General features: G+C 39.9%; 1 protein-coding gene across 1 annotated transcript in view; it reads right to left on the reverse strand.

The window, feature by feature from the left end:
• LOC145353841 (translocating chain-associated membrane protein 1-like 1) overlaps positions 1-13,182 on the reverse strand; it is a 51,784-nt gene that overhangs the window by 22,741 nt on the left and 15,861 nt on the right. Inside the window, exon 2 of the mRNA XM_080204693.1 lies at positions 4,687-4,750. Within this exon, the coding sequence (XP_080060819.1) occupies positions 4,687-4,750 (64 nt within the window). The remainder of the gene's footprint in view (positions 1-4,686; positions 4,751-13,182) is intronic.

Here is a 13,182-nt window from a genome sequence, read left to right on the forward strand (position 1 = left end):
TATTCTGCATCATCACGGAACATCCCATTTGTTCCACAAAGACAAGGAGATTCCTAGGAATTTTAAGGTAGCAGGCATCTGATTCAGTAAGGTCTCCATCCCAGAGATCTGAACGCCAGTTAGAACCACAAGCCTGTCATGTGTGACAACTTAGCACAACATTTCGTTTTCCAAATATCAGTCTGACTATATCCCAAAAACATTTAACAAATCATCTTTCTTGTAAATTTCATCCAAGAACGAATACAAGGTCCAAATCTTCTCAACTATCCAACTGATGGGCTTACGAAGCCTTTGTGATTTTACTACTTACAGGAATTAACAATACCAAGATGACACCTTCTTTTGTCTTTGGTAGGGACATAATACTTGTACACGTCCGCTCAATTCTTCCACTGGTCACATGATTCAGAATACAAAATCAGAGGGAAATCATCCTGACAATTTGCATGCTATTTTCACAGTAGCTACTGTGATAATTTTCTAAAAGATCTTTCATCTTAAAACTTCTCCTTTAACCAACCATCCTCTGCTACCAAACCATGTTCCACTATGAGAGTTGGTGAAGGATATAACCAAAGAATGTTTTATACACCCTTATGCGCATTTATTTAAAGAGTTACAGATTACAAACAAGCAACTCCTAACCTCAACATCACAGTTTAAGACTATTTTTATGGGCACAAGTGCCAGTTAATGTCCACCATTTGCCTACAGTTAATATACAATTAACATAAATGTCTTGTATTAAACAGAGCGCCCTGCCACTCTTACCTTGCTCCATACAAACATGCTTTCATTCTCCCACAGAGATGTCAGTTATGCCATGCTCAATTTACAAGTAACAAGACACTAACTTTACTCCATGCCTGCTTGAACATGGGCCTTATGTTTTGCAGCATTCCACTACAGCTGCCAGCTGCTCTGCTCCTTGGCCTCACATTCCACATTTAAACATATCTCTCCACTTCTACCACTCCCTGCTTGACTGACCCACTCTGACCTATACCCATAAATATCTTGAAAATCTACTAGTAAACTACATGGAAATTTCCAGAGCTGAATAATTAAATCTGAGTATTTCATAGTTGAAACAACTTTTAACATAAACAAATGCAAGCTATAGCCAGGGTACTAGCAAGCATATTGAACAGCTCAATAAAACTAATATATCAAAAGACTCACGTACAATATCACTGACATACTTCCTGAAATATTTCTCTGTTGAAACTCAATGTTTTCTCTCTAATCTGGGTCAATTTATTCTGCCACATCTAATGAGGTTTTTTTTCTGGCTGACAATTGGAGGTTTGCAGCAAGGAAAACAAATGCAGCTGAGGAACTGATTGCATATCCAAGAGTTTGGGGAGTGGGCAAGTTCAAAGGGAGGAGGTTGGCCTGTTTCCTTCAGCTTTTTCTACCTTTCTCATCCCAAAAAGAAGTTGGTTCTTACTCTACTACAGGAAAAAGGAGCTAGCTTTTTGGCAAGAATCTGCTGAGCTTTTAAGTTGGTCTGTTCCAATCCTCAGGTTTAAAACAGTCTACAGGCTGTTGAAAATGTTAATAAATATGTTAAAAAAAAGAGACGAATAGGTGAATGAAATAATACAGCAACTTCATTGCAGTATTTCTGTAAGCATATTTTTGACAAAATTAAGCTCAATTGAAAAACATCAAGAATGGCAAAACAGGTGATGTGTCAAAGCTGCTGCACATGGGAGTTCCTGGATGCTAGTGCGATCCAGGACAAACACGTCTGCCGTGTTTGTGGTTCAGTCATTGAACTGGAGGCTGAGTTGCAGACAATGTGACACATCAGGGAGGGGGTGGCAAGTTAAGTGGATGCTTTGTGCCAGAAGACAGCCACACCACTTGGGATAGGATGCTTTGGGATCAGATCTTCTAGTTTGGTCAATGATCAGGAACAGAAGGGTGTGACCTCAAGTGAGGCAGGTAAGCTGACCGAGAGAGCAGGAGTGTCAGCCTCTGTAGTTGTTCAATAGGTTTGAAATTCTCTCAGCTTGTTTGGATGAAAATAGGGGCTTTATGGTGAATGAGCAAGCTGATCATGGCACCATGATACAGGAAGCCATTCAGGTGTCAGAAGAAAAAGACATGTAGTGACAGTAGGGGATTGAGTTTTCTGCAGCAAACAGCAAGGGTCCAGCTGACTGTGTTGCCTGCCTGGTGCAAGGGTTTGGAATATTTATTCACAGCTAACAGCAATTTGGAGCACTCAGTTGTGGTTCATGTAAGTATTGATAACATTAAAAACTAGGAAAGGAGGTTCTGCATAGAGTGCAAGAGAAGCTAGGCACTAAATTAGAAAACTGAACCTCAAAGGGAATTTTTGGATTACTATCTGAGCAATCACAAAAGTTAGTATGCAGTGCAACAAGTAACAAGCAACACTAATAGAATGTTATTGTTTATTGCAAGGGGAATTGTATACCAAAGTAGAGGGGTTATGCATCAGTCGTACAGGGCAATAGTGAGACCACATCTGGGAGAACTGTGGACAGTACTGGTCTCCTTACTGAAGGAAATACGTAAATATGTTGGAAACAGTTCATAACAGGTTTACTAAACTAATATTTAGAATGGTGGATTGTATTGAGGAAAGCGTAAACTTTAGAAGAGCAGAGGCAGCATGGTGGCACAATGGTTAGCGCTGCTGCTTCACAGCACCAGGGACCTGGGTTCAATTCTGGCTTTGGGTCACTGTCTGTATTGAGCTTACACGTTCTCCATGTCTATGTGGATTTCCTCTGGGTGCTCCGATTTCCTCCCACAGTCCAAAGATATGCAAGTTAAATTGATTGGCCATGCTGAATTGCCCCTTAGTGTCATGGGATTAGTAGGTATAATACATTGGGTTTTGAGGATGCCTGGGTGGGATTGGTATTGGCGCAGGTGTGCTGGGCCTCCTCCTGCACTGTCGAGATTATGATTCTATGAGGTGACTTGATTGAAACAAAGATCCTGAGGGGAATTGACATGGTGCATGTGAAAATGATGTTTCCTTTTGTAGGGGAATCTAGGACTGAGCGTCACTGTTTCAAAATAAGGGTTGCCCACTTGAGTGATGAGGAGTTTTTTCCCTCTCGAGTTCAGATTTCGCAATTCTCTTCCTCAAAAAGTGGTTGAGGCAGTCTTTGAATATCTCTAAGGCAGAAGTAAATAGATTCTTGATAAGCAAAGGGATGGAAGTTCAGGGCAGGAGTGTGAAGCTGAGGTTAAAATTAGATCAGCCATGCCCTGATTGAATGGCAGAGCATTCAATGACTGATCGACAACTGCTCCTAATTTGTATGTTCATATATCATCTTTGATTTATAATTTCCACAATGACTTCAGTGAGCCAAGTTAAAACTAGTTAAAAGTATTGAACAGTCCAAGTATAAATCTCTCAATTGTTAAAGCTTCACATTATTTGTATGATACAAGCAATTTATACTTTCCAAGTCTTACATTTGGCCCTCTTTTTATAAATGCAAGAATTTCTTAAAATGCAAATTTTTTCTGGCCCAAAAATCTCAGAGCACCTTGTTCCCCACTTAACAGACCTGTTCAGACTCTTCTCTACTGCAAACTGACCTGCAACATTCATTTCAAGAACAAAACACCTTCTTGTTTTAACATAATGTCCTGGTCCTAGACATCCTTCAACTTGGTGTAAGCATGGTCATGGATGTTCAAACGATAAAACTGCTTGGCAAAACCCAAATTACAAAATTCAAAAACATGATCTAAACTTCAATAATTACACCATACTTCACAAACCAGATGGTAAAGATTAGTTGTGTGTGTTAACTGTGTAAAAATGTCCCTCAGCGCTAGGGTGGGAGAAGCAACTGAGAGATCAGAGGACATAAGCTGGTTTTCAGAAGAGAAGCAAACAAAAAGTCACACGAATAATTGAAGGATCAAAAATATTCAGATAAATGTAACAAAGAATAAATGCAACAAAAAGTTTTCCAGCCAAGCATTGAAGATCAAGTTGCAGGCCCGTGACACCACAATAGGTCTCTGGGGGAAACAACTGTTGCAGACAGTGGTGTGGAGACAACTGGAGGTGAGATTTATAATTTCAGTGCATACACTGTCATTAGAAGTTAGCTCAAAACTCTTCAAATAAAATTTTGATTAGTTGTTTTTTCAGTGCCTACTGGTTCTCACTTCCCATAAAATAAATTGTGATTCATTAAAGGATTTCATCCAATGACATTCACTAACTTAATGGTTCACAGAATCATAGAAACCCTTCAGTGCAGAAAGAGGCCATTTGGCCCATTGAGTCTGCACCAAACAATCCCACTCAGGCCCTACCCCCATATCCCTACATACTTACCCACTGATCTCTTTAACATATGCAACTCAGGACACTAAGGGGCAATTTTAGCACGGCCAATCAACCTAACTCACACATCTTTGGACTGTGGGAGGAAACTGGAGCACCTGGAGGAAACCCACACAGACACAAGGAGAATGTGCAAGCTCCACAGTGACCCAAGCTGGGAATCGATCCCTGGAACTGTGAAGCAGCAGTGCTAACCACTGTACTACAGTGCCGCCCTGAGTTGCTGGTCATTACTTCAGAATTTCCCATTTTAAGATGCAGAAGACTACAGCCCAAAATATTTTGTTTTTCCACACGCACCATAACGCTAAATAGCTCTCTCTTACCTATATTGATGTATGTAACATTGTACTGTACGGTGATGAACATGATGGCAAACTTGGCTGTGACCTGTAAGCAAATACAAAGAGTTCAGACTTCACCCATTTTATATGCATTCAAAATAAAATATACAACTGAACAACGAAATTGAAGGTGTCCATAAAAACAAATTATTGGTTTCCATTTTGCATTCCAATACAGTTTCCTTTTTTAAGCTGTAGTAACAAAGTCTAATTTTTTTTCATCATGTGGATTTCAGTGCCCACAATTTCCTCTTCGTAAACGTACACAGGAAAGAGCCTCTACAAATGATTCAGAGTCTATTCAGTGAGCGGAGCAAAAAAAAATGTCCAGCCAAGGGGAAAGAAATAAAAGAGAGGGCCATCGAAAGAGAAATTCAAGGTACAACTGGTTATGGTCATCTGTGGAGGTGGTTACAAACTGTAAGGTGGTGATAACTGATCTATACAAGAAACATCTTTCAAAGTCAGGAGAGCAGATGAAAAACAGTGATTCAAGGTTAAGGACAAACAATATTTCCCCTTTAGCTGCAAATTCATTTGTTTCCATTTCTCAATGTTTGATGTTACTGCCCTGTTTTAGGATTACTGGTTGAGAAAATTTGCTAATCTTCAATGTCTGTGTTTCATTTTGGGCAGAAACGTTCCTCTTATACTTCCCTGGTTACATTTTAAGTATCGAATCACGTTCCAGCTTGGCTACATTGCCAGTCTATGCATTAATCACTAAACCAGAACTTAGGAATGGTCACATAATGGGGACTTCCTCCAAAAGTCAAATTACATACTGAAATTGCTTTTAGTTTTCAGGTGCAAGCAAACATAGAACAAACTGATTGCATTTATTTTTGCAAACAAGATGCAGGACAGTTAATTGCAGAATTTAAGAACGGTACATTTCTATTCTAAAAAACAATTTGGAAAGGTTATTTATATTTAGTTGACTGGGTGGCTGATTCATGATGCAGTGATGCCAACAACGTGGGTTCTATTCCCATACCAGTTGAGGTTATTCATGAAGGCCCTGCCTCCTCAACCTTGCCCCTCGACTAAGGTTTAGTGACCCTCAGGTTATATGACAACCAGTCAGCTCTCTCTCAAAAAGGAGAGCAACCTATGGCCATCTGGCACTTCAGTGACTTTCATACTCGTGAGATCAGTAAAGCACATTAGCTGCAATATGCAAACGATTTTGAGCATTACGTATGTATTTGTGCAAATAGTTAATTCACTACTTTTGAGATCGAGACTGATTAATTTCAGAGAATGCTAAGGCATTACATAGTAGACAAACTTTTACACCATGTTTTCCTTCATGGATACATCCAAATCAGAATTCAAGGAAGGGAAAGCTGGGTGAAAATGACTTGAGGAAGAGATAGAACTTTTACATATTCAGGGTGGGAGCCTACCCCAGCTAACACTAGTCAACTAATTTTTCAGTCTGGAATGCAAGGATCAATTTTCAAAGATGATTTTGGGAAGAAATAAGAAGCTGGGTTGAAACTAAGTGGTTATAAAAATGGCGAACAAGACAGGTTTTCAAATCAAGAGAGTATTGGAACGATAAAAGCAAATTACTGCGGATGCTGGAATCTGAAATCAAAGGAGAAACCACTGGAAAATCTCAACAGATCTAGCAGCATCTGTAAGGGCAGAAAAGAGCTGACGTTTCAAGTCCAGATGACCCTTTGTCAAAGCTTTGACAAAGGGTCATCTGGACTCGAAACGTCAGCTCTTTTCTCTCAAAGATGCTGCCAGATCTGCTGAGGTTTCCCCGCATTTTCTCTTTTGGCGAGTTTTAGGATGAGTTTTGAAACATGTGCTGGCCAATAACGCAGGATAGATTCAACCAGAGCTAATTGGCAGCAACATCACAGTATCAAGAACAGACAGAACATGAGTATAGAAAGTGCGGGTGGCAAACTGAGAAGGATATGGCATTGAGCAATTGAATTGGTGGATGCCCAACCCCCTTCACTACAGTAAAAAAAAAAGGGCAGTTCACATTATGTTGCCGATCCCCTGCAAAGTCTCTACAAATGCCCAGGTGTCTATGGACCCCAACTATAAAATAGGGTGGCACGGTAGCACAGCAGTTAGCATTGTTGCCAGGGACCTGGATTCGATTCCTGGCTTGGGTTAGTGTGTGCAGTTTGCAATTCTCCTTGTATCTGCGAGGGTTTCCTTTGGGTGCTCCGGTTTCCTCCCACAGTCCAAAGATGTGCGGTTAGGTTGATTGGCTATGCTAAAATTGCCCCTTAGTTTCCTGAGATGCGTAGGTTAGCGGGATTAGTAGGTAAGTGTGTAGGGATACGAGTAGGGCCTGGGTAGTATTGTAGTTGGTGCAGACTCAATGGGCCAGATGGCCTTTTTCTGCACTGTAGAGATTCTATGAATATCAGCAGGCATCATAGATACCATTTGGAATGTCAACCCATTTCAAAGTGTTTCTCAATAGCATGCCATTGTATCTTAAAAAAGATACAGAAACACAATTTATGCTATTACTTGTCAAATAGTACCTTTATCTAATCACTATTGATTGGAATTATCACTCAAGAGAATCTATGTTTGGTTTTGAAAACTTGTTCAAACAAGTAATTCACAAGCAGCATTAAATATAACACGTACAACAGACTGAAAAAAATTCTCCTGGCATGATTGTTTCCTGGACTTTTTTTTTTAAACTGAAGCAATATTGGATTTGAAGAGGGTTAATGAGATGTTAAACTGCTGTGTCCAAGTTGTTCTATATTGTGCACAGTACAATATGTGTTCTAATGATCCCTTTGGATATCTCGTGTGACTCAGTGTCAAATTTAGATGATAGCTGTGGTTCTGTTGATCGCACTCTAGCCAGAAGATGGTGATTTTGGCCACATCATCTAAGCTGACACACCAGGACAGGACAAAAAGGGAGCACTGCCTAGAGATGTCATCTTTTGGATAAGTTATTCTTCCTCTCTCTCAGGTGGATGTTGAAGTCGGCCACATGAGAGAGAAGACAATTAGCTACCAAGTTTCCTAAATTGTAACAGAGATTGCTAATTGCTAAGCACTTTGTGAAGGGTGGTGGCCATGAAAAGCAACATAAATGCAAATTTTTAACAAACATACTCATTAAGCACCTTGGGGTATCTTTCTACATTAAAAAGGTGCTATGTAAATGCAAGTTGCTAATATATATTTGCTGCTACTTAATGATTGATAGGGAATATATTTAGGTTTGAGCATGCAAGATTTTGAAATATCAGTTGGCTCACAGCATAGTGGGAATCCAATCTCCAGTGAAGAAATAACATTTGTGATCATAAGTGGTGTTCTTGACCTTTGGAAGCTACATGTTTTATTTCTGTCAATAGCAGGATCATACATGTTTATTTTTGCACAAGTCATGCAAGATCATGTTTTAATGCCTCCCTTTCCTGTCAGGTATGATGCTCTTGGAGAGTCAGTGCAGACTTGATGGGCTGAACAGCCTCTGCACTCTAGCGGGTACTCTCATTCTAGGTGCTGTTCTTTAAGAACAGTCGAGGATGAAGTAGTTGAGCATCAAGATTGCATGCCATTTGGTTCAATAGAAAGGAAGGGGCAAGATCAGGACCTACAATATGGTGTCTCTGGCATGGGCTGAACATAATGGCTTTAGTCTTAGTGCTGGCAGATCCAAAACATGATGCTGACAGCAACTGGAAGATACAGCAGAAAAAAAAAGATATAAAGCTCAGCATTACTGGCACATGTTTGAAAACCGATTCCATGCTCGTGACACCATTTTCCAGATGTACAACTTATGGATGGAAGAGGAGAGTTCAAGGAAGGAAAATAGATCTTGCATCACAGAATTAAAAAAAGAGAGTTCGAGGTCCACAACCTAAAAAAGAGTGACAAAGTTCTGATGAATGTTCAATCTGAAATGTTAATTCAGTTTCTCCCTAGACAAAGGCCTGCAGAGTGCTTCCAGTGACACAAATACTTATTTGGATGTCATCTCACCTACATACATCAGCTATCCTCCTTGGTACTGCACCAGACCTTCACAACTGGATTACACTAAGCTTTAAAGAATATACGGCAGTGATTTTCTGATAGACATTGGAAGAGGAGTTCACATATTGCATAACTTTTTTTTGTTTTTTATTCCAATTCAATCAAATCAAGTCCAATTCAGAGTCTCAACAAGTTGAGGCATTCCCGATCCAAGCTGGCAAGATAGGGCTCTCACCTCCTGTCTGGGCTTGATCTACACAATCCAAGTGATTGGAGGAGGAGTTATGCCTACTCCAAAGTTTGATCTCATTTGCATCTTACCCAAAAGGTCAAGATGCCACTTTTAAAAATTGCTTCAAATTAAGCTAAGATGTAACCTAATGATTTCAACAAAGCACAGCATGTCAATACTACACTTGATCTTAGCCTAACTTATGTGGGAACACTTAAATCAAACTAGTTTCTCCTCAGTAATAACAATGCATCATATAATAATGTAGTCATATCCAATTAGAGTTTATTCACCACAACCTGAAAGGAGGGCATTAAATACCAAAATAGTGATCTTTTGGAATTTAACTTGCATGATGAGTGCAAACAAACATGTTGCATGATCCTGCTATTGATACCAAATAAAATGTGCAGCAATGAACAGTGCATGGCTGCAAAATAAAATGTAGTACATTTTATACCAAACAGGTGCCTGAAACACAAACGTCAAGGCTTATCCCAAGCTACTCATTTCACCAGAGGAACAAGCAATCTAGAGGCACATCAGGCTATGCTCAAAAGCATACTTAACTTAGAATGATATTTCAGCAACAGGGATTTATAGATTTGGCACACAGGGAAGCCATTTAGCCTTCTGTGCCAGCTCTTTGAGAGAGCTATCCAGTTAGTCATGTTCCTCTACTCTTTCCCAAAAGTCCTCAAGTTTTCCCCTCAAGTGTTTATCCAATTCTCTTTTGAACATCACAATTCAATCTGCATCTGCCATCCCTTCAGACAGTACAAATCAGGTCATAACAGCACAAATGGAATAAACCTTGCCTAACTTTGATTCTTTTACAAATTTCCTTAAATCTGTCTCATCTGGTCATCAACCATCTGTCATTAGGGACAGTTTTTCCTTATTTAGTCTTTCAAAACTGAACACTTCTCCTTGAATCTTCTCACAACCTTTGCCGTTGGAAGGAGAATGTCAGCTTTTCTACCTATCTGTTCATACCTAGTAACAAAAAGTCATTGGATAGAGCAGCAATGTGAGCTGGTGCAAAACATCATCCCTGAACTTGCTGAATTGTAATACTTCCTCAGGAAACTGTATGACATTGTCTAGCTCCCATTTCTAATGTTATTAACCTAATAAAATCTTCTCAAAGGAGTTGACACCGTTCCAAAAGGATGATAGCCAGAACTAAACACCACGCTCCAGCTCATATTTTATAAAGCATATTATAAAGATGAGCATACCTTCATATTTTTGTTCTTTATACTTATTTATTGCTACTGTACTTTCTTGCAGAGGCAGACACAATTAAAAAGCACTAATCTAAAAGTTGACTACCTGGTCATTAGCTTTGAAAATAGCATCCTGCTCTGGCTCCCCATTGGAAGGCACTGAAGCACAAAACTGGTATACTTACAGTAAATTCTAAACTTTGCACACTAAGTTATATTGGTCTGAAGTGATATATGAAGCAAGATCTTAAACTCATTCAAAACACACTTTAAAATAAAGAAAGCTAAGAAGCCTATTACAGAGTCTTTTGAGGTCCGTACATGTTGAGTTAAGCAGCAACTGACTGGTCAGAGATTCTTTTAATAAATGTTTTCATTGTTAATTACTGCCAATCAACCTAAGCATCAAAACTTAACAATTACAAGTGCAGAATTAGGTTTGGAGTACTTACAAATGTAAAATTTTAAAATATTTCTCATTTCTGTCTTCAACTACCTCCCCCCCATCTGTTTCCCTTTCTGATTTGACATTGAATTGATGGGCAAGTTCACATGTTCTTCTCAATTCAGACTGTTTATCTCACAAACCTCCATTCTAATTGACGAAGAAAAACAGTTGCTTGTCCTGTTTGCTCAGATCCCAGACACCCCATTTGCCTCAGTTGTTTTTAGTTTTCACTTCCAGCAACACGCCACAGAAAATAGTCAGATTTAAACAGGCAAGGACAGATCTATCTCATGGCTACAGAAAATAATGGCCCATTATATATAGATTTTTTTCAGAAGAGTGATAGTTTAATCACTCTATTTAAGTCAATTTGATCCCTGTACCGTAATTTCTAATCTTTTCGATAATTAAGTGGCACCACTGTGGATCTTAAATGCACCTTAACAGTTCAGTTGGAATCTGACATGATACAATGGCCTCGAGTTAATCATAGTCATAGTTTGCACTTTAGTTCTTTGATCCAGCTAAAGAAATAATTGATTACCCTTCAAAAGATTATCCACGTTTCCTCAACGAGAAGAAACAAATCTATATACAGCATTTTTTTCCCCTGATATTTTGTCAGATTGTGGCATTGTAAATAAATGAGTCCTGGCCATGAGACTTTGGCATTTTTGTTAATGTATTATTTTACAGGATGCAGGCATTACAGGCTAGGCCACCATTTATTACCCATCCTTAATTGCCCTGGAGAAGGTGGTAAATAAGAACATAAGAAATAGGAGCAGGAGTAGGCCATCTAGCCCTTCGAGCCTGCCCCGCCATTCAATAAGATCATGGCTGATCTGTCGTGGCTCAGTTCCACATTCCCGCTTTCTCCCCATAACCCTTAATCCCCTCTCTTATCAAAAACCCATCAACCCGTGTCTTAAAAATATTTAGCGAGGCAGCCTCCACCACCTCAACAGGCAGAGAATTCCAGAGATTCACCACCCTGAGTGAAGAAGTTCCTCCTCAACTCCGTTCTAAACCGCCCCCCTTTTATCTTGAGGCTGTGCCCCCTAGTCCTACTGTCTTTTTTGAGCGGGAAGAGTCTCTCCACCTCTATCCCATCCATCCCATTCATCATCTTAAACGTCTCAATGAGATCTCCCCTCATTCTTCTAAACTCTAACGAGTACAAGCCCAGTTTATTCAGCCTCTCCTCATAGCTCAACCCCCTCAACTCCGGTATCAGCCTAGTAAACCTCCTCTGCACTCCCTCCAAGGCCAAAATATCTTTGCGCAGGTGCGGCGCCCAAAACTGCACACAGTACTCCAGCTGCGGCCTCACCAATGCCCTGTACAGCTGCAGCAAGACCTCCTTACTTTTATATTAGTTCAATTCTCATCTTGGGTGACTGTTGAGTTTGCACGTTCTTCTAGTGTCTGCGTGGGTTTCCTCCAGGTACTCCAGTTTCCTCCCACAGTCCAAAGATGAGCCAATTAGGTGAATTGGCCATGCTAAATTGCCCCTTTGTGTCTCAAGCTGTGTAGGTTAGATGGATTAGCCATGGGAGATATGTGGGATTACAGGGATAGGGCAGGGCAAAGGGCCTGGGTGAGGTGCTCTGTCAAAGAGTCAGTGCAGGTTTAAATAACTTTCAATTGTCAAAATGGACATTTTTCCTCCCAAAAAGTGCATTTTTGCAATTGGTGCAGAGTTTAGTAAAACAGATATTGATTAAAAAGAACCGAATAAAAAGGAGGAAAGCAGAGATACAAACAAGTAATGTAATTATCAGAATTAGCGTCACACAGAAAAAGGTAGAAGTTGAAGAACATTCACTGGAAGTTTCAACGACTTCAATACAGTCGTGGAGCAGAGAATATTGCAACAGTTACCTGCTATAAACACCGCTCAATTGCAAAGTCAAGAGGATGTATGACAAGCAGCCAATTCAACATCACACTTCTCACACGATTGCCAGCCATAATTTCCAAAAATGTCACTAGGCTTGGAAACATTTGCAAGTGCAATAGTTACAATCTTGCTTCAAACTGGTTGCTGCAAGCTCATGTCACATCACATTTACAGCCTTGATGTCACCATACTCTCTTTTGCAATATCCACAACAGCATAAAATCAGATACTTCTTATCTATGTTTTACAATGTTTGCCATTACTGTCATACAGGGTACACAAAAGCTGTGCTCATTCCCATGGTAAAATTCTCTCATTGAAGCTGTGTACACTCATTAAGGGATGAGATGGAGTTTAGAAAAGTAATTATTTCATTTGGCTCTTTTCACCTCCCAGAGAGATCCCTCAACACAGTAAGAAGTCTCACAACACCAGGTTAAAGTCCAACAGGTTTATTTGGTAGCAAAAGCCATAAGCTTTCAGAGCACTGCCCCTTCGTCAGGTAGGTGGGAGTTCTGTTCATAAATAGGACATATAAAGACACAAACCCAATTTATGTGGTTGGATTGCAAGTCTTTACAGGTAATCCAATGTGACTGGACAGAGGGTTAAGCACAGGTTAAAGAGATGTGTATTGTCTCCAGACAGGACAGTTAGTGAGATTTTGCAAACCCAG

The sequence above is a fragment of the Carcharhinus amblyrhynchos genome, chromosome 16 (genome assembly GCF_965287045.1).
Source record: "Carcharhinus amblyrhynchos chromosome 16, sCarAmb.v2.hapA, whole genome shotgun sequence".
Lineage (NCBI taxonomy): Eukaryota > Metazoa > Chordata > Chondrichthyes > Carcharhiniformes > Carcharhinidae > Carcharhinus > Carcharhinus amblyrhynchos.